Source organism: Abramis brama, assembly GCF_963993115.1.
Source record: "Abramis brama genome assembly, chromosome: 3".
Lineage (NCBI taxonomy): Eukaryota > Metazoa > Chordata > Actinopteri > Cypriniformes > Leuciscidae > Abramis > Abramis brama.
This window is the reverse complement of record NC_139965.1, coordinates 25,889,494-25,912,355: the sequence shown is the minus strand read 5'-3', so window position 1 is coordinate 25,912,355 and position 22,862 is coordinate 25,889,494. Positions and strand designations below refer to the sequence as shown.

Here is a 22,862-nt window from a genome sequence, read left to right as displayed (position 1 = left end):
ACAAAAATAATAAGTGTGTGTGGTGTGGTGTGGTGGGGGTAATAATATAAAATGTAATTAGAATAAGGGTAAATTCAGGTATAAAACATCAAATGCTGTCTATGCACAAGAAGCCTGTGATTAATGAAATCGAATTTGTCAACGAATTTTTAGTGGGATATTTTTAATGATCGTTATGTCCGATTCTTAATGAGCCGAGAATCGGCACTTGGAATGAGAACTTGAACACCCTAATAGCAGAAATGTTACAAATGAAAGGTGCTAGAAATTTATTAAAACATGCAAAAAACATTTGAGATGAAAATGAATTTTGGTAATGTTTATTGTAAATGCAAATTATATTTAGGTACTAAATTACTTTGTGTATTTTATTCATGGCTGCAACAAATTAAACTAAGATAAGTTAAATGACAATAAACCGCTTTATTTGAATGTTTTTGAGCATACAATATGCTACTGAACGAAATCCGACTTATTTCAGCGAATCGGTTCTATCGAACAATTCATCTCAAAGAACCGGTTCAAGTCTATGGTCAAACACATACTGTCGCTGAAGCGGAGTACTACTGGCCAGCCAATGCGCTTCAGCTTTACTGCCGAGTCCATCAGCCGAACAACACCCGCTGATTCAGGTAAGAACAGCAATCTCCCTGAAACAAATAAATGTTTCAACAAAATGAGGCATTTTACTTGAAAATACATGATATATTATGCGTGTCCAGTTTATACAAAGCAGAATGGGTGATATTTTCGTGGTTGTAAATGTCTTATATTAGTGTGCCGCTTGTGCTCTCACTGCATGCCATCTTTGTTTTGATAAAGTTACGAGCGACTATTATGAATTGTTACAGCTTCAATACAAGTCAGTTAGCAAACAATGACCCTGAAACCTGTTAAACGCGGCAGAGATAGTCAAAGCTCAGACCCGGAATGTGTTTTTGTGAGGGTCTGTTAGCCTGCTAACCTGTGACATTTAACGTTACACTTCAGCCGTGACCCGTCTACAGTGTTCGTTTGGAGATCGTCCAGTGTCCGCCCTCTGTCACTGTTATGACCCCCACCATTCACATGTGCTAAACTCTGTGGTTGTGGAGATTATGAGATCTGATCTGATTTGATATGGTCTGGATGTGGCTAGTTTAGCGTGTTAGCTGCTAGCGTGAGTGTGTATCTCTGATGGGCGTCAGCATGACACATCTGCTTGTAACGTTACCTTTACTTTGAGATGTTGATTTTGATATTTGCAGTTTTGCTACATGGCACGCTAACATAAGCAATTTAAACGTTTCTTTGGAACAAGGAATATTTTTCTTTCTCTTACCAGCATATTCTATGCTAAGCAAAGTTTCCACCAAATGAATACAAATATAACAAAAACAAACAGAATAAATGTTCTTTTTCAAGCTAAGACGTTTCCAAAATCTTAAGTTAATTATAATACTTTTTATAATTGTTATCAAGAGTATGTTATTATTTTGAATAGTTGTCATAATAAAAAACAATAATTGGCTTCTAATACCAAGTTATCTGTTTTATTTTAGTTACAATAACTTTGTCATATAATAATGATACAACAGTAACTATTAATTACGTGGAAAATTTTGGGTTGTTAAATGTGTAGCTTGAGGTTTTAATTTTTTTTAATAATAATAAATTCGAGTCGCTGTCCATGATGAAAGCACTGAAATATTTGACACAAATGGAAACTGCATTGGTTTTCATGGTTAAAAAAACAATTAACTTCTGACTCTGTGTTGAGGGCCATTTAGGTTTATTACACTGATGTTTTGGTTGTGCATTTCCCAGCATCAGCTGTTTTTAATACATTTTGTTGTTTTTTTAATAAATATTAGTTAAAAGTCTAGTTAATTAAAATATGTACTTTCGTCTTAACTAATAGCCAAAAATTTACTTTTAGGCAAGCTGAAGTTGTACGTTTTGTGTTTTTCATAGAATATTTGAGCTGTGGTAGCAAGATGGATGCTGACAAGGAAGCCAAAGGTAAAGGAACTAGGAATTCCTGGTATTGTCTTTGATTATTATCAAGCTCACAAAATTTTTAAGATGAGATAAACCTTGAATATTCTATTTAGTTGTTGTTGTTTTTTTTAGTTTTTTAAATACTGACACATTTATGAGCTGGCAGAGAAAATGTTTTTAATGTGTGCTACTGATTCATGGTGCTGCTCAGACAAAAGCCAGTATAATGTTTCAGTGTAAAAGTTTCATGAAGCTTCTGCACATCACTGTTGCCAATGATTTAATGGAAAAGATTTTGGAGGATATCTTAAGAAGTCTTGCAAACCTACTGAGAGCAATATGAAAGTCTAAAAAATTAAATATGAAACAATAGTGGTGTTTCTCTGTGCTGACCATGCTACCTTTAAAGTGGATGTCTGTTTCTGGAAAGGACTGTGTGCAGTATAAACATGCTTTGACTTTGAGACATTTGACTGATGAATAATGATTTAGTGCATTCATTTTTAATGCTGGTGATGGCATGTTATTTTCAGGTAAGGTGAGCGACCAGGCGATGCAGAACCCACAGGCATTGGCAGCTCTTCAGGACAAAATAGACAGTGTCTCACATAGTGCTTCCATCATGGACAGGTAAGCGAGACACAGAAGGTGAAACACTAAGGCTGTTTCATACAAACCAAACAAATAACTTAGAACCAAGGAGAGACTAACAGGGCAAACAAAAATTCTGTACCCGATTGTCTTTATTACTTGTCATGGCATCATGTTTTTATTGTTTCCTATCTTAAGAAAATCTTATTCTTATTATATCTTATCTTATTTCCCGACTGGGTGTGTCTCATATTTCCTGCGTGGAATTTTAAAATGCACATTGCATTTTCATTGTTTCTAATGTTACATAGAGAGACAACCCTGCTAGTGTAATATAACCGTCTGTCTTAGAGGGGAAAACTTTAGTCAGGCCATCTGCCTGCAACCTAAAATCTGTCTCTGCTTGTATAGTTATCACACAGAAGTCAGTCCTAATGGTGTGTGTATGCATGTATGTGTATTTGTGTCAGATTGAGGATGCCTAGAGAGAGGTCACACACCCATGAATGCTAATTTCACTTCCTGAATTTGGCTGTAGTTGTAGTGGTTTATGAAAACGATGATACAGACAACAGTATTTGCACAAAATTTTCATTTTTTCATTTGTGTGTGAACACTGCAAGACCAAACATAAGACTTGTGGAAAGAATGCTGTTGGGTCAAGCAGTCAACTTAGACTAAAACAGGTTCAGCAGTTGTAGCACAAACCTTATCTTTGTTGTTTACATGAAGCGCATGACTTGAGTTCTCAGAAGTTTGCTATGTGATTTGAACAGGGATCTTGTATCTGATGCTCTTACTTCAGACCAATCTGTTGACCCCAGAGAGCAGGGAAATGCACCAGTCCAGCTGTGCATTATCGGACACCCATCTGCTCACATAATGTCTGTCTTCTCTTCCTCTATCAACTTCTGTCCAGCTTACCAAAGTCTGTGAAAAGAAGAGTCAATGCCTTAAAGAATCTTCAGGTTAACAGCACACACATCGAAGCCAAGTTTTACAAGGAGGTGCATGAGCTGGAGAGAAAGTATAGCGCTCTTTATCAGCCGTTATTTGACAAAGTGAGTTTGTGTGTGTGTGTGTACACTTTTTTTTAAATATATATTTCACAATAATAATGTTTTTACTGTATTTTGATCAAATTAGTGCCGCCTTGTTGAGCATAAGAGAACGATAGTGAATATATATATATACCATATATATCTCAGTCATGTGAAAAGGAAAGTACACCCTTTTGAATTTTATGGTTTTACGTATCAGAACATAATAAAAAATTGGGCCTTGTCAGGTCTTAAAATTAGGTAAATACAACCTCAAATGAACAAAAACAATGACATATTATTACATTTACATTTAGTCATTTAGCAGACGCTTTTGTCCAAAGCGACTTACAAATTAGGACTAAGTTAAGCGAGTCATATTATACCGTGTCATTGTTTATTTAACAAAAACTAGGCCAAAATGGAGAAGCCATCGGTGACAGACTAAGGGGGTACTTCGTTTGTCACCCATGGCTTCTCCATTTTGGCCCTAGATTTTTGGCTCAGATTTTGGCCTATAAAATTGTTTATTTAACAAAAACTAGGCCAAAATGGAGAAGCCATGGGTGACAAACTAAGTACCCCCTTACTGCTTCCATAGGAATTAAGAGTGTAAGTAACAGTCAGGCACTGCTAATCAAATGCCTTTGATTAATTGATCATCAGCAAGCGTGACCAACTCTATAAAAGCAGAAGTTTTAGCAGTTTGCTAATCTGGAGCATTCAGGTGTGTGATAACACAATGTCAAGTTTGATGGGCTAACCCTAACCCTAGCCCATCAATCTAGGAAGTGTTTCAAGGCCATTTCCCAACAAAAAGCTTCTTCTCTATAAAAAAGAACATGGCAGCATGGCTTAGGTTTGCAAAGTTTTATCTGAACAAACCACAAGACTTCTGCCACAATGTCCTTTGGACAGACGAGACCAAAGTGGACCAAAACCACCAAAGTGGTTTGGCCATAATGCCCTAGGCCACTTCATTAAAGGAGAACTCCGGTCAATTTTAACATTGAGCTCATTTTTTTGTAAATTTGGAGTGCTGTCAATACAGAGAACAACGACAAAAATTGGTGTTGCCTACACCATGTTATCCTCTTTTTAAAATTTGCACCCTGTTGACTTCAATGGGGCAAGTTTTAAACCTGCTTTTAGCCTCTTAACATCCTTGATGTGTCATTACAAGTGCACAGCCAATGTGAGTAATTCCTTCAGAGTGAACACGGGTGAATCTGACTGTAGTAGATGTGAAAGATATGAATAAAAATGATGTTATTTCAGTCAGCGCACATACCTGTATTTACATCCTGTTTTCGGTCGAAGTCCACAGTAATCGATTGTCGAGTTCACGCGCGTGATCATAGGTAACTAAACCTATGCGTGTGAACTCGACAATCGATTACTGTATTGACAGCACTCCAAATTTACAAAAAAATGAGCTCAATGTTAAAATTGACCGGAGTTCTCCTTTAATGTGGCTCCATGAGTAAATTGGTCAATTGTACACATTTGTCGAGTTCACGTGCGTGATCATAGGTAACTAAACTTATGCACGTGAACTCGACAATCGATTACTGTGGACTTCGACCGAAAACAGGATGTAAATACAGGTATGTGCGCTGGCACATAAATGAGTCCAAACATAATCAACATAATCCATCACTCAGAACTAAAAATATTCCTCATGGAGTTCTAACACAAAAAATACCACAGACACACAGACTCACATAGCCAAGCAAGGTAGCTTAGACTTGGCCTTTTTACTCGTATCTTCATGAAACATACATCGATCATGAAAAATGACACATCGTTATTTACAGCAGGAGCTCACGATTAAAAAGAGCCATCAATATATTCCATCAATAAGATCTAAAGATATTCCTCATGGCGTTCTAACACAAAAAATACCACAGATGCACCTAGCCAAGTATACAGTGAGGAAAATAAGTATTTGAACACCCTGCTATTTTGCAAGTTCTCCCACTTGGAAATCATGGAGGGGTCTGAAATTGTCATCATAGGTGCATGTCCACTGTGAGAGACATAATTAAAAAAAAAAAAAAAATCCAGAAATCACAATATATGATTTTTTAACTATTTATTTGTATGATACAGCTGCAAATAAGTATTTGAACACCTGTCTATCAGCTAGAATTCTGACCCTCAAAGACCTGTTAGTCTGCCTTTAAAATGTCCACCTCCACTCCATTTATTATCCTAAATTAGATGCACCTGTTTGAGGTCGTTAGCTGCATAAAGACACCTGTCCACCCCATACAATCAGTAAGAATCCAACTACTAACATGGCCAAGACCAAAGAGCTGTCCAAAGACACTAGAGACAAAATTGTACACCTCCACAAGGCTGGAAAGGGCTACGGGGAAATTGCCAAGCAGCTTGGTGAAAAAAGGTCCACTGTTGGAGCAATCATTAGAAAATGGAAGAAGCTAAACATGACTGTCAATCTCCCTCGGACTGGGGCTCCATGCAAGATCTCACCTCGTGGGGTCTCAATGATCCTAAGAAAGGTGAGAAATCAGCCCAGAACTACACGGGAGGAGCTGGTCAATGACCTGAAAAGAGCTGGGACCACCGTTTCCAAGGTTACTGTTGGTAATACACTAAGACGTCATGGTTTGAAATCATGCATGGCACGGAAGCTTCCCCTGCTTAAACCAGCACATGTCAAGGCCCGTCTTAAGTTTGCCAATGACCATTTGGATGATCCAGAGGAGTCATGGGAGAAAGTCATGTGGTCAGATGAGACCAAAATAGAACTTTTTGGTCATAATTCCACTAAACGTGTTTGGAGGAAGAAGAATGATGAGTACCATCCCAAGAACACCATCCCTACTGTGAAGCATGGGGGTGGTAGCATCATGCTTTGGGGGTGTTTTTCTGCACATGGGACAGGGCGACTGCACTGTATTAAGGAGAGGATGACCGGGGCCATGTATTGCGAGATTTTGGGGAACAACCTCCTTCCCTCAGTTAGAGCATTGAAGATGGGTCAGGCTGGGTCTTCCAACATGACAATGACCCGAAGCACACAGCCAGGATAACCAAGGAGTGGCTCTGTAAGAAGCATATCAAGGTTCTGGCGTGGCCTAGCCAGTCTCCAGACCTAAACCCAATAGAGAATCTTTGGAGGGAGCTCAAACTCCGTGTTTCTCAGCGACAGCCCAGAAACCTGACTGATCTAGAGAAGATCTGTGTGGAGGAGTGGGCCAAAATCCCTCCTGCAGTGTGTGCAAACCTGGTGAAAAACTACAGGAAACGTTTGACCTCTGTAATTGCAAACAAAGGCTACTGTACCAAATATTAACATCGATTTTCTCAGGTGTTCAAATACTTATTTGCAGCTGTATCATACAAATAAATAGTTAAAAAATCATACATTGTGATTTCTGGATTTTTTTTTTAGATTATGGCTCTCACAGTGGACATGCACCTACGATGACAATTTCAGACCCCTGCATGATTTCTAAGTGGGAGAACTTGCAAAATAGCAGGGTGTTCAAATACTTATTTTCCTCACTGTATACTCATGAAGCTGTCATGTTTGGTTTTCGCTCATAACTTCACGAAGCATGCACAGATCGTAGAAAAATGTACATCATTATTTTCAGTAGACTATCACAATTAAAAAGAGCCCAAACTCAGCATAATCCATCACTCAGATCTAAAGATATTCCTAATGGAGTTGTAACACACGAACCCCCACAGGCGCTCACAGAGCCTTGAATATAGATGTAGCCTAGCACTTATGTCGCGTTTTAACTCATAACTCAGTGAAGCATGCATAAATTGTGGAAAATGGCACATCATTATTTACATGAGATTGTTAAGATTAAAAAGAGCCCAAACTCACCATAATCCATCACATGCACATATGTGTACATAAACAATGAACATGCTCTGTGCCATTTTGTACAAAATAAAAGTTTTTCAAAACAAAATTCCTGGTGAAAAATGAACAGTGCCAATTTTCTTCAGATTTTATTTAATATTTCCAAAATTATTCAAAAATAATGTTTTTTTTACTCAAAAAATTAGATGCTTACTCTCAAATAAATGAGGCCTACGGTTAATCAGATGCAAATAGAAATATAAAACCAGTCCTAATTGAAAGAGAACAAGTTGACAAAAAGATTGAATCCAATATTGGGTGATAATACAACATAACAAGTGATTTATAAGCTATTTTTTGTAGGCCGGTCATTTTTGACCGGGAAGACCACAAGTGTGACAATGTGCCATTTTGTACAAAATAAAAGTTTTTCAAGACAAAATTCCTGGTGAAAAATTAAAGTAGACTAGTGTGATAAACAGTGCCAATTTTCTTTTGATTTTATTTAATATTTCCAAAATTATTCAAAAATAATGTTTTTTTTACTCAAAAAATGAGATCCCTACTGTCAAATAAACGAGGCCTATGATTAATTAGATGCAAATAGAAATATAAAACCAGTCCTAATTGAAAGAGAACAAGTTGACAAAAAGATTGAATCCAATATTGGGTGAAAATATAGTATAATGAGAGATTTATAAGCTATTTTTTATAGTCCGGTCATTTTTGACCGGGAAGATCCCGGGGGTTATAGGGTTTTGAACACCACACAAGGGTTAAAACTTGCCCCATTGAAGTCAACAGGGTGCAAATTTTAAAAAGAGGATAACACGGTGTAGGCAACACCGATTTTTGTCGTTGTTCTCTGTGTTGACAGCACTCCAAAATTACCAAAAAATGAGCTCAATGTTAAAATTGACCGGAGTTCTCCTTTAAGTCGACCATGAACTCCTTTGTATACCGTATAGGTTTTGTATAAGTATCCTTTGTATAAGTATTCTTGAGTCAAATGTGAGGCCATCTGTCCGACAGCTAAAGCTCGGCTGAAATTAGGCCATGCAACAGGACAATGATCCCAAGCACACCAGCAAATCTACAACAGAATGGTTGAGAAAGAAAAGAGTCCAGGTGTTGCGCTGGCCCAGTCAATGTCCAGACCTCAACCTGATTGAAATGCTGTGGCATGACCTTAAGAGAGCTGTGCATAAACAAAAGCCCGCAAACCTCAAAGAAATTGTTGGATTACAAATTTATTAAATGTTTAATTTAGTTTGCAACAGTAAAAGTTGAGTACATTGAAGTTAGCATTTTAAGGTTAGGTTAGGATAATAGTAACAACAGTTTCTGCCAGTCCTGTTTTTCTCTATTGTGTTTTAAATGAGTCAGATCACTGAGATTCTCACCTTTCGGAGCCCAGACGTTGAATCATTAGGTTGATTGACTTTCACCTTTTGTCTTTAATGGCTCTCGGATGGCTCTTGGAATTGGAGTTCCTGGCCAGTATCAGCATGTGAATAGTTATGCTGATTCAATTGGACTCAGAGTAGGGTGTGTTCCCACTTCATTTGCATGCTTTATTCAGAGTTCCCGCCTCTATGTAATCCCTCCCCCTTGGAATGTATATAACTACAGTGCATACTGTATTAGAGTTAGATCATGGATGTACTACAGCAACGTACAGCGGAGTTCTCAATAAAGAATAACTTCCGTTGAACGCAATCCCAACTGTCTCCTGGTCTCTGCTTCGATGAAAGAAAACTTTCCAACAGATGGTGCCTTGTGACCCGGATGGAGAAAAAGGAAACTCAAAGAACTTCAAGCAGCTTCCTCCAGATTGAAAACTTCAAGCTCCAAAAAGATCTCAATGGCTGACTGAGTTCCAGACTGAATCTTGAAACTTCAAGCTCAAAGATCTCAACAAAGCTGACTGAGTTCCAGACAAATTTTTTTCTGTACAACCAACGGTTCGGTGAGTTTCACTCCATTCAAAGAACCAATGCAGACCAGTACAAATGTGTTTTTCCTCTGCGCCGTTCAGAGAAGTAGTTAACAAACAGCTGTAGAGTTTGGTTAACTAAAGATGAGCCTCTAAAAAAGTTTTTCTTTTAGAGATGAAATTTATCCTCTGTTGTTGGCAGGGAAGATTAACAGTTACATGTTAATATTGTGTGTATGCTCTTGCTAGAGAAGACCTATCTGTAAGCTAGAGAAAGTTAGCATCAAGTGCTAATAGTTGGCATCCTTTGCTTTAGGCAGAGAAGAATTAGCTTTACGTGCTAGTTATGTCTGTTGATCCTCTGTTCTTGTCGGCAGGGAAGTTAAGTGTGGTAATTTGGAAAGTTAACAATAGTTAAGCTGTGTTAACAAGATTGTACCCTCTGTTTGTAAGACAGTAGAGAGAAGTTTTAGTGTTTTGTGATTGTGAAGTAACAAAGGAACTCACAAAATGGTTAGAAGGAATGCGAGACTATTTCCCACAACTGAAAAAGCTGGACGAGCTACACCGTTATGGACAGACAAGGAGTTTAAGCCTTTGTTATCGGAGCACATGGACACAATAGTGACTGAGCAAGTCAGATTGAATTTAACAAGGAAATTTGACATTGATGCAGACAAAGTATGGTCAATTGAAGATTGCAAGAAAGTGTTGGGTGCATGTATCAGGAAGAAAAATGTGAAAGGCATTATCTGTTGTCACAGTGAATTTAGCTTATCCATTGCACAAGAACAAGCTCAGTGTATTGCTAAGTTAAACGATCAGAACAAACAATTGCAGACTCACATGTCCTGTCTCAAGACAAAGGTGGGCCATAACAAAGCCTCAACCAAATGTGATTTAGAAGACCAACAGTCAGATGAAAGCTATCCTGATTTACAGTCATTTGATAGAATAGAGGACAATGTCAATGCAGATGTAAATGCAGTTGAAGTGTGTGGAGCTAGACAAAAGCCTCAGGGAAAAGGTGTTGATACAGTTTCATTTGCAACCCCCATATTGCAGCTACAAGCAGTCAAAACATCTTTAGGTCCTAAAGATATCTAGAGAATTGCTGAAAGTTTGCCATCAGTGCAAAGAAATTTTTCTGAGTTTAGAAGAGAGTTGTCCAAAAAGATGCAGCTCTATGAAATGTCTCTATCTGAAATCACCCAGCTAATATCACAGATCTTGACTGAGTCGGAATTCAATGATTTTGAAAGTGCTGTAAGCAATTCCGAACTGCAACATGTCAGTAAAGGTGATTTGAGAGAAGGTGTTTTGAAAATCCTAAAGAATATCTTAGGACCCAAAATCGATTGGTCGAAAATGACCAATTGTGTACAGAAGAAGGGTGAAACTCTTTGTGAGTACACAGAAAGATTTTGCCAGACCGCTGCCGCTTACAGCGGAATTGCTTACACGCCAGAGAAGGTGTTAGGTGATAATGGCCCTTTGGTTCGCACATGGTTTCATTGTCTTTTGCCAGAACACAGAAAGGCGTTGCCTTACTTAAACATCACATGGTGTACGAGAACCCTGGAAGACAACTTGGACAGTTTAGTCACTTGGGAAAGAGACTCTGATGTCAAAGAGAGAGTAAGAATTGCAGCAGTTACTGTTAAGGTCAACTCAGAGAAGCAAAAGAAACGCAAAAGTCCTAGAGAAGCCAGTTGTTCTTACTGTGGTAAGCACAGACATTTTGGAAAAGAATGCAGAAAAAACAAAAAGAACTTTAAAGAAGTTAACAAGGTTACTCAGCTTCTGCTTAGCCTGCTTGATATTCTGAAGCAGCCTCTCCCCTCCTCGTTGAACTCGTGGGGCAACTTGATACGGTGTTTACCATTTAGGCTGTGAGTGCTTAATTTCCCCAGTAACTCACAACAAAGATGAAAGACTTATTTTTGTTTAATAGAACAAAAGGAAAGTGACTGTCTCAGCCTTTGTTTGGGGGACATTCAGTATACTCACAGCCTTAAATGTTATGCCACAGAATATTGCAGTCAGACAACCATCCTCTGTTAATGATGTTTATTAGGACTGATGTTTCACTGGAGAATGGAAATGTGCCAATTTTCTCACACACTGTACAGTGTGCACACAACAGGGACAGAATAGGACACACAGACCAATGCGGAGCCGATGGAAGAACCGAAGTGCAACAGGCCTCGGGGGTCAGCCATGTGGTGAAGATTTCCTCATCCCCCACTTATCCCCACCTCACTGGTCCATAGGTGTCAAATAAATTAAGAAATAGGGAAAGAATGAAACAACAGCAGACTCTGAAAACGATACAACCCGTATTTAAACAAATACTGCTACAACCCTAGTGTTTGAAGAAATACTGCTCTGTCGTCTTTAGTTTTCTTTCTTACTCTGTGCAGATAAACACTTTTTCCGAGATCCATATGCAACGACCGTCTCATCTGCGTATGAAGCCCCAACCTCAAGAAGACAACCAGACCCACTGCTGAACGAACTATCACAAAAGAAAATGAAAAATACACAACGCAGAGACTTCACGGACCCTAATTGCATGTTTGTTTCTGTGTCAACATGCAATTACAGAAAATCAACACAGAACATGTGCGACTTATGGAAGAATGAAGTCCATGCATGAATACTGCTGGTCTGCCGTTTCTTTGTTTTATTATGTTACAGTTATGTGTGTATGCCATGATGTCATCACAAGCGGCATACTGGTATAAAGCATCACCTCAGATTTCCATGAACAAGCCTCATGAGGGACGAGTCATCAGAGCGACTCTACGTGGGAAATAGACTCTACAGGAAACAGACTTCACAGCTATTCAGGCGCCATGGACTTTCAAGACTTCCACTCTTATCCTACATGGTTTTCTGTGTAATCATGTGACATTTTACACCCTGCGTCGCAGGTGTCAACAGTTATGGTTTTGAGAAGAACTATGACACTCATGTAAATCAAGGACACAACACAGAATAAGTTATACGTGCCTGTAACTTACACAAGTTACAAGAATGAACTTGCTATGTGCCTGTAACTTACACCAGTTACAAGAATTAACTTTTAAGTGTCTAAATTTGTATATTATGTGAGAGTTATTAGAACTCTCAAAGGGGGAAATGTTGGATTACAAATTTATTAAATGTTTAATTTAGTTTGCAACAGTAAAAGTTGAGTACATTGAAGTTAGCATTTTAAGGTTAGGTTAGGATAATAGTAACAACAGTTTCTGCCAGTCCTGTTTTTCTCTATTGTGTTTTAAATGAGTCAGATCACTGAGATTCTCACCTTTCGGAGCCCAGACGTTGAATCATTAGGTTGATTGACTTTCACCTTTTGTCTTTAATGGCTCTCGGATGGCTCTTGGAATTGGAGTTCCTGGCCAGTATCAGCATGTGAATAGTTATGCTGATTCAATTGGACTCAGAGTAGGGTGTGTTCCCACTTCATTTGCATGCTTTATTCAGAGTTCCCGCCTCTATGTAATCCCTCCCCCTTGGAATGTATATAACTACAATGCATACTGTATTAGAGTTAGATCATGTTGGAAGTACTACAGCAACGTACAGCGGAGTTCTCAATAAAGAATAACTTCCGTTGAACGCGATCCCAACTGTCTCCTGGTCTCTGCTTCGATGAAAGAAAACTTTCCAACAAAATGAAGGAACATTGTAAAGAATAGTGGGCCAAAATTCCTCCAGAACGATATGAGAGACTGATAAAAACATAGAGAAAATTATTACTTCAAGTTATTGCTGCTAAAGGTGGCTCTACAAGTAATTCAATCATAGAGTGCACTTAGTTTGTCACGCATGGCTTCTCGATTTTGGCTTTATTTTTGTTAAATAAATAATGACCTGGTGTAATATACCGTGTGTTGTTGTTCATCTGAGGTTGTATTTACCTAATTTTAAGACCTGTTAAAGACCAGATGTTTTTTTGTTTTGTTTTTATTATGCCCTGTTACATAAAACCATAGAATTCAAAAGGGTGTCCATTCCTTTTTTTACATAACTGTATATATAAATGATATACACACACATAGTACATATGTGTATATATATATATTATGTATTATTCTTTAATTGTAATACATTGTTATGCATTATAAAATATAAACAATTATAGAATAAATATTCTACTTTTCTATATTTCTAGAGAAGAAAATGTGTGTCTGGAGAAGTGGAACCCACTGATGAGGAGTGTGAATGGCAGAGTGACCATGAGGATGAAGCAGCATTAGCAGTGAGTATTATCTGACCACTCACATTAAAATCAGATCTGATGCTGACAGAAGAGCAGTACTCCAATGCAATCTTTTCTTTTTCAGGAAGATCTGAAGAAGAAAGCTGCTATAGGGGAAAAGACAGAAGATGCTAATGAGGAAAATCCCAAGGGAATTCCAGAGTTCTGGCTCACCATATTCCGGAGTGTGGACATGTTGAGCGATATGCTGCAGGTGAATCATCAGCAGAACCTTTTCATCTGAAGTCTCTATTCTTTTCTTATTAATGATTATTTAATGTTTGCTTTCGCCCTGTAACATTAGACAGACGATATACAACTCCATATTATGAATGTGAATACACTTATATTACATATTTATTGAAAAAAATGATGAATACAGTTTCATGAAAAAGACATGGTAATATTCAAACACCACATTTTTTCCCATTTTTTGAAATTAAAAGAAAGCTTGTGCTCTTTCTCAACAGGAGCATGATGAACCAATACTTAAACATCTTCAAGATATTAAAGTGATATTTTCTGGTCCTGATCAGCCTATGGTAAGGACAAAAATTTAAAGGCTTAAGATTATTTTAGATTATAAAATATTGTCATATTGCTAACTGCTGGACAAATCAGATCATTTTAAATTTACTACACTACTATTATACTATATATTATTTTTTATTATTATTAATCCTGTATTTTACAGAGCTTCACATTAGAGTTCCATTTTGAACCCAATGAATACTTTACCAACACAGTCCTCACAAAAGTATACAAAATGAAATCGGAGCCAGACGCAGAGGATACTTTTTCGTTCGAGGGACCAGAAATCATGGACTGTGAGGGGTGAGCAGTTAATCAGTAAGACTCAGATCGTCAACAGACTTTCACACTTTTTCATTATTCATCTCTCCTGTTGGCAGGTGTGAAATTGATTGGCACAAAGGCAAAGATGTGACGGTTAAAACAATCAAGAAGAAGCAGAAGCACAAAGGCAGAGGGACAGCGAGGGTCATCACCAAACAAGTGCCCAATGACTCCTTTTTCAACTTTTTCAACCCCATTAAAGGTACACAATATAACAGTTGTGCATGTGAACTTTTATGAATGCTAATAAAGGAAAATGAGACTGGTAGGTTGAATACTTTGGGAAACCATTAAGGTGTGCTGTGTAAGGTGTACTGCAATGTATAAACACATCCTTGTTTATACTTTCGCCTGGCTCCGCACCGCGAGCCTCCGCTGACTGCGCGCCCCTTCACAAACGGAGGAGGCGTTTATACTTAACTATTCTTTGAAACAACTCTGAGTAATTGTGCTTTAAACCATCAGAAAGCAGCGGTAAGTAGTAGTATGCTGGAACAACACTCAAAGCATGTCATCTCACGTGGAGTTGCTGAATACATTTTTTTTTTTTACATACAAACTGATTAGGTTAGGTTGTGGGTCATTTCGGAAGGCACACATGAAAATGTTTGTTTTTAGTATACTTCACTAGCCTGGCAAGCCAGACCTACATCAAGATGTTAGGTCTGGCAACTTACCATAGACACGGCTCAATCCGAGGGGCGGGATAAACGGCTGTCTTTCAAATTCACTCTGCACACAATAGGACAGCGCTTCAACCAACCAGAGCGTTTTCCCAACAGCGGAGCTAACGTTAGTTGATAGATTCAACTTTTGAATCTGGCTGGCAAAACTACGAACTCATCTTCCTTTTTTAAGAATGACTTAAGTGCCGTTCTTTGCTCTTTTCTCAAAGAAAAACTTAACTCCAAGTCCTCCAGAGTCGCGGCCAACTCACAACTCTGTCATCATTATGTTAAGCCCGCCCCACCTACTCTATACACGATGTGATTGGCCTGACCCAATTTAGGTTTTTACAGCTCCGAAAGTCAACGGAGAGTTGCTAGACTACCCTGGCTGCAAAATAAATTTTGCTGCCGCTAGGGTGCGTCTAGATTTCTAGGCTAACATTTCACCAAACCCACACTACCAAAAAAATCATGTAAACCCAGTAAACCTTGAGATTATTACTTGTGACATTAGAACAAAATATATGTATATAACATATGTATAAAACTAAATTGAACAACAATCTTAACTTTTTTCTATTTTCATTCATAATTTTTATTAAACACGGATCTTTACTTTCATTAAAAGGCCTATTTCTGCTATTGTACTCATTTTGTAAATGTAAAATTTAATTAAATTTAACTTAGAGCGCTTAATGCAAATGTATATTGGTCACATTTATAAATATTTTATGCCAAGTCATCTTTATTTTTATAGTGCTTTTTTCAATACAGATTGTTTCAAAGCAGCTTTACAGGGGCAAACAGAAAATAATAATTCAATGATGCAAACTGAGTTCATTTCGACTATACAGTAGCTCTAAAAAGAAAAAAAATGTGACAGAATGGAGAAAAAATCCTTGGGAGAAACTAGGCTCAGTCGGGGGGGCAGTTCTCCTGTGGCCAACGAACGATCATTAGTGTGATTATGATTCCAGAGATCACTGGAATCACAAGTCAGATTGTGGATTGGTATCATTCAAATTATTTAATCTAGTTCCTTCTGCTTTAAATAGAGACAAAAGTATGAGGTTAATCACGGTCTGTCACCATCAGTTTAGTGTAGTGATTGTGTAATTGTGAAGACACTGATGAATGCCACAAAAAATCTTTATCTTTTGGTTTTTATTTTTCATCAAACTATGTAGTTTACAATACAACTTTAAGCAACGAATTCTAATAAATGAATTCTAATTGAACTAATAAACTTTATATACAAAATTTTTTACTCTTTATATACAATAAAAATAAAAAGTACTTTACTTAAAAAGCTTTGGACTCAAAAAGGACCTCAAAGGCACTTTTTACACCTGTTATAAGATGCGTTTTGATCAATCGGATCACAAGTAGACGAGGGAGACACATACCCGTTCACACCTGGTATTTTTTGTCCACTTTCAACCACTTTTGTCCTGATTTCTTTGAGGGGAGGGTCTATGGGCAGGTAAAAGTATTGACTTTTTAAGATCTTTGGATCTAATGAACGAAATAAGCATATTTACATATAAACGCGACTGGAGACGACGGAAAAACACACAGAGAGCAGCAGCTTTCATTTCTGCTCTGACAGCCGCAAGACCACGCAGAATGTCATGAGTGTGTCTGTTAGAAATCAGGAATAGTGAGAGAACATTGTGCTTGGCACGTTTTTCATTTTCAAACCAAACTTGGGTCTCCAACCAAAGTTTAAATCCTGTCTGGCTAGTGCACTTCCCATAATGTTTATGCGTTAGGTCAGTAGGCGGAGAGTAGATGGTATTTTGTGGTTGTTGAACGCTTTCGACCACATGAGCGTTTACACTACGAAAGCAATCCGATTGAATGCATTTAACTACCTCTGAAAGTGTTCGAAAGTAGACAAGCTCAAAACGTTTTATAACCAGTTTACACCTGTATTTGGCTTGGTCCACTTGTGATTCGATCGACCAAAACGCATCTTATTACCAGGTGTAAATAGGGCCAGAGAGAGATCTGCCTCAGATCAGTGTCTCCATCACTACACTACTACTTCATTATACCTCTGAAGAAATTTTGCATGCTCAAAGTCTAGTGTGACCTCGGCTTTACGCTCCTGGTGTTTTAAAAACGTGGCACTCCTATTCGAAAACAATTGGAAAAATATGCTTGCCGCGGGGGGAAAAAAAACACACGGCCTAAAGGCAGAGGAAGTGAATATGATCGACATTGTGTGATGTCACGATAAGTCTCAATATGGTTCTTAAACTGAGTATAGTTTAGGTGTCACTGTTTCTTTAGATTCCTTGTTATATCCCATTTTTATCAAAATTCTTTATTTTGAATTAACATTATTTACAGCTATAGTGTTGTTTACAAACTACTGTATTTAAGCCCACTTCAATTTTGATTGTACACGTTGTACCAATGAGCCGGAGTTTTGTATTAAGTAATTATCAGATGAATATCAGATGAATATTTATATTCTGTCGTTCAGATGTTTAACTTACTGCAGGTTTACTTTTTGCTATCGCATGAAATAACCAATATTTTTTTCTGTTTTAGTTTCACCAGATAAAGAGTTGGTAAGTATTTTGTTACTTTATCCTTTTTAGTTTTAGCTCATCCTGTTTAGTTTTATCTAGGCATTTAGTTTGTATGAGACCAATTATATGTAATTTGAGGATTTTTATTGCCAATAAAATATGATTTTGCCTGCCTTATACACCATCATGCCTTCTGATAGACACGAGTGATTAGTTTACTTTTAAAGTTTAGAGAATCATTTCAGAGATCTAGATATAATCAGACTTAATTTTTCATCTTCAAATGATCAAAGAAGTTGATCTAATTCCTTTGTGTTCAACAGGATGAGGATTCAGAGTTCACCTTAGCCACAGATTTTGAAATTGGTCATTTCTTCAGGGAAAGAATCATTCCGAGAGCAGTTTTGTACTTCACAGGAGAAGCTCTGGAGGATGACGAAAGTGTACGTATTTTCAAACAACTGTTTCTTGTCTTACGATTTCTATGGTTCCGCAGAATAGTTCCAGTGTGCATTCATTTGTAATATACATTCATTTATTTGTTTGTGTCAGTTTGAGGAGGAGGAACTGGATGAGGGTGAAGAGGAGGTGAGTTCACCATATACATAGTATTAAAGATAAATGGAGCAATCAGTGTTTTATAAAACTTCACAATGAAATATGTTTTATTTGATATTAAGTTGCAATTGTGTAGGGTAAGTGTGTTTTGTGTGAAATAGGACCAAGATGAGGAGGATGAGGATGATGAAGAGGAGGGAGATTCCAAGGTGAGTTTGGATTTAGATTATAACTTGATCTGAATGAGTTGAATTTGAAAAGGAATTACTGCATTGTCTTTTTGTTTAGCAGTCCTCACTCTCTGTAACTTAATTTTCTGTTCTGTTTTTTCTTTGGATGAATGTTTGTGGTGTATTTGCATGTTTGATGATTAATGCTGATTGTGGTTGTTTTCTACCTCCTCCTGTTCTGCCCCTAGTGACAGGCATAAGTCATTCTCACTTCATACATTTCTAGGTAAGAAATGTCATGAGTCCATTCTAACCTTTGCCTTCACATCCCCCTCGGCCTCGTCCCTCTCCTTACGTCTGCTATCCCATGCCCTCAGCAACCCTGTAACATTGTATTGAACCATTCATTTCATATCATATTATTAAGGCCTTGCCCAAAATCTCAGTACATGACTGTAAAAGAACAGAGAAGAGGACAGAATCACGACTGCTGTATTAGAGAATTTGGGGCAATGTCCTTCCATCCCTTTTGCTCTATGTATTAACCCCCCCCGACCCCCCCTTTGATTTTTTTTTGATCAAAGAAATGCAGCCTTGGCGAGCATAATAGACTTTTTAAAAACATTAGCTTAACATTATCTTGAACAGTAGTGTACATTCTTTGGTCACTATGGTCCAAAGCAATGGTCCCCTAGTGAAAAAAAACTATACCAAAATGTATTTAAAATACATACATTTCTTATTAAATATACTACAAATCCATAAATATATTTACTGACATATCGCTTGAGACTTACTGATATACATATCTTTATTTGGAATACTACTTTATTGCACAATGCACATTTCTTAATATTAAGCCTAAAATGTGTTTAATATCACTATTAGTAAGGATAGTATGATCTCTGATCAGTCTTTAAATACGAGATATTTAAGTCTACCTTAAAGGTGGGGTATGTGATTCTCTTTTTTGTCCATTTTTTCAAAATCACTTGAAATCCTATTCCTAACCCACTTACAGCCACTGAGTTAGAAGCACTGAAATGAAAATTAAGCAATTTAATCATCTGTGGAACGGGCAGGACTCGAACAACTCCAGCCAATCATTTCCAAGACCACCTAGAATCATTGGACAGTAAGTTCGTCAATCAAACGGTCGTACCATATCCCCCCCCCCCCCATCCCCCTCGCGTGCGTGACCGCGAGAGACAGAGAGAGAGTAATGGGTGTAGTCAGGGCCAGCGTTGGAGGAAAGAAGGTAGGACCATTTGAGTTGTGTATTTTCAAAATCTGCCGGCCGTTTTGCAAATCCCATACCCTACCTTTAAGTATACTTGCAATAGTTCCGCTTTAGCACGATCAAATATACCTAAGTATATCTTTAGTTGGACCTCAGCACTATTTCTGGATAACTAAAGTGCATTAAGTGCAAAATTAGTTCCAATTTAGCAGATTTTAAGTATATCAATTTAGTATACCAAAAGTACAATTGTAGGGTATTTATATTAAGTGCATAAATATGTAAATGTATTTGTAGTGTACTTAGCATAAAATAAATGTATTTCAAATACATTTTAGTATATTTATTTTTCACTAGGGCCACTTATAATGTTAGTCAGATTTTATTTTTGTTTTATTTTTTCCCTCAAACTTTTTTCTTGACCATTTCAGTCACTTCACCATGACTGGATGGGCCAATTTAATACTGCGTAAGCAGAAACTGAAGGATTTCAGAATGAAGAGTTTTAGCAGTTTATTAGTGGTCTCTTTGCACAGGAGAGGAAGTTATGGATTTTTTTTAAGTTGAAGGGAGATTTGATTCATTGTAATATGACCCCTTCATGCAAAACAACTGCTTCAAACAACCATTTTCTTTCGGTGGATCAGGCTCTGGTGAAACACGCTTTCTCCCATTTAGTGATAGTGATGTATCTCCAGTACAAAAGAGTGGTGATTCACTTTAGATTCCCTCACACTTTTATCTTAATTAATGACTGTATTCACATTGTTGATCCTACAGATGCCTAGAGAGATGTGTCAGTGTAAATGTGCTTTCATTAGCCACTCTTCTGTGATGAAGATATATCTCCCTTTCTCTTTCTCCTGCACTCTAACTGCCTCAAGTTGCAGATGCAGTATAAAGTTATTGAATAAAGAATTCTCTCTCCTTCTCCATCCCTATCTTTTTTCTCTTTTCAGCCCGTGGATCCTCAGCCTGCAGAGTGCAAACAACAGTAGTTTGAAGCGCTCACTCCTGCCACTGTCAAACCCCATCAGCTCTGTAGCGCTGCATACAGTCTCTGCTGAGCACACCATCTAACAAAACAACATGATGATGCAGTACATTGGAAAATTAGTTTTTTTTTTTATCCAGCACAATTCGATTACTTTACAAACTAATACAACAACCAGTATAGATAAATTGGGCAATTCCACATTACAGGCAGCCTCAGAATTATATATATATATACATATAATATTTATACAACAGTTCGTTCTGGTTCTCGAATCTGATTGGCTGAGAGCCTTTTCCAGCCGTGTGATATTCCCCCAGTATCAGCACTCGAACCCTTTCACCATTTGTATCACTCCATTTGCAACATTTTTCACAGAGAGTCATGGCGGACGAGCAAACCACCATCGTTTTAAAAATACTACGGTTATTGTGTCATGGAATGTAGTTTTAAGAGGGTTTTTTTAGGCGAGAATGTATTTAAAACGGTGAAACTTTTCCAGTGCTGATACTGGGGGGATATTGCATGGCTGGAAAAGGCTCTCAGAAAGAACTGTTGTATGTGTGTGTATATGTAAACGTGAAACAGAAAGACATAATGACTTCAGACATGCTGTTGCATAGCCAAAAAAAGTTGACAAAAGCACAGGTTTGAAACAATCTTGCATTTTTATTTAACTTGCAAGCATTGTGTCCTTACATTCAGACAAGTAAAATTTTAAGCCTGAATTGAAATAAATGGGATTGTATTATAACTTCCTGTGCACATGTAACCTTTGTCAAGGTTGTTTGTATTTAACAAATTGTTTCTTTACTCAATTTTGAAGTGTTCTGTGTCATGGGCATAACCTTGTTTTCTTTGTTTGTTTTTTTAACACAGCATATCTATTTATTTACTTTTTGAACAAAACAGCATGTTTATGCACTTATTTATTTATGGAAATGTGTGGACAGTTGCTAGCTAGCTACCAACTAATGTATCGATGATACCTTGCAGGCATCAAGAAATTGTTTAATCATATCTGGCTACTTTACAATATGGATGTCTAACATTTTTATCTTTCATAATTTAAGAAAAAAATGAATCCCTGCACTCCACTACTTTAAGTACCTATATGCTTAATCAATGTAGTGTCATTTTGTTTATATGTACTTCAATATACATAAAATCCATAATGCTGGAATTGCTCAATTTAGATATGTAGTAGTCAAAGACGATAGGGCGAAAGTCCACTGCCAATGGTCACTGAATTCTGAGTGAACTGCAGATGATTACACGTCCTGAAAGTCACATGTTTTATGTGAGCACATCCTCAAGGCCATTTTTTGAGATCCATCATCACATCCCAAAGTTGACCGAATAATTTATTTTGTGACTTGATCTCATAGGCTACTCAGGGTTTTTTATGCCAAGATGACAGTGTGCGAGTATCCAGCATTGTGAAACTGTTGATATCTAACCTGCTTAATGTTCTTTTTTGTCTCGTAAAAGAACTAAATCTTTTAGTTATTACAGAGTTAATTATATATCTTGTTTTCCATCTTTTTATTATTGTTTTGAACTCTCTGTGTTGGTCTTGTGCTTCTTGGTGGATCCCTGAGAGAATATGTTTTGCTGATGTATGTACTGTACTTAGTTGATTATAGTCCCTTTTAGCATTTTAAAAATGATTTTGCTGTACTGCCCAAGCACTTACTAAAAACAAAACAAAAACAATTAAACATGTTTATTGCCAAAGAGAGTGATCTGATTTCCCTTTACGCCAACCATTTCTTTGTCAAAGCATTTCAGGTCTGCATTTCATTTAAAATAATTTGACAGATAATGATACTAAAGAATGCAGGTTATGTTTCAAGTTAAGCTCAATCGACAGCATTTGTGGCATATATGTTTGTTACAACAAAAGATAAGTCTGATTCATCCCCACTTTCGCTTTCAACAGCAAGAAATATGAAGCTGATACAAGAATTTGCATTTCTTTTCTTCAGTGTTGATGTGAAAGGTCCATGCTTTGGGATTAATTGTTTCCAGTCCACCTTTGTTTCTGCTCAATGAAGAATAAGTCATTTTCACTAATGAGGAGGAAATACTGAAGACCTCGGACTGAAAGAAGTGAATGAATGATAGGTCAACTGAAACGTACAAGACATTAAGTTACAAGAATAATATTGAA

General features: G+C 37.4%; 1 protein-coding gene across 2 annotated transcripts; it reads left to right on the top strand.

Annotated features, from left to right (window-relative positions):
• Positions 1-510: 510 nt before the first annotated feature.
• On the top strand, positions 511-22,430 carry nap1l4b (nucleosome assembly protein 1-like 4b). 2 transcript variants are annotated; one of them, XM_084108030.1, is made up of 15 exons: positions 511-632; positions 1,954-2,001; positions 2,514-2,610; positions 3,491-3,632; positions 13,578-13,664; positions 13,750-13,878; positions 14,135-14,206; positions 14,359-14,498; positions 14,576-14,721; positions 17,747-17,766; positions 18,051-18,170; positions 18,280-18,315; positions 18,447-18,494; positions 18,704-18,741; positions 20,655-22,430. In XM_084108030.1, exons 1-14 carry the CDS (start codon positions 530-532, stop codon positions 18,704-18,706), a joined length of 1,191 nt encoding a protein of 396 aa, XP_083964156.1. In that variant the 5' UTR covers positions 511-529; the 3' UTR covers positions 18,707-18,741; positions 20,655-22,430. The 2 variants fall into 2 exon arrangements, with proteins under 2 accessions (XP_083964156.1, XP_083964155.1); XM_084108029.1 differs by lacking the exon at positions 18,704-18,741.
• Positions 22,431-22,862: the final 432 nt, after the last annotated feature.

What these genes read in the sequence shown, in the direction of transcription:
- nap1l4b (XM_084108029.1), top strand. Translation starts at nt 530, where the DNA reads ATGGTCAAACACATACTGTCGCTGAAGCGGAGTACTACTGGCCAGCCA. An exon ending in AACAACACCCGCTGATTCAG is followed by an intron (nt 633 to 1,953) that starts GTAAGAACAGCA and finishes TGTTTTTCATAG; the next exon opens with AATATTTGAGCTGTGGTAGC. An exon ending in TTTCACCAGATAAAGAGTTG is followed by an intron (nt 17,767 to 18,050) that starts GTAAGTATTTTG and finishes TGTGTTCAACAG; the next exon opens with GATGAGGATTCAGAGTTCAC.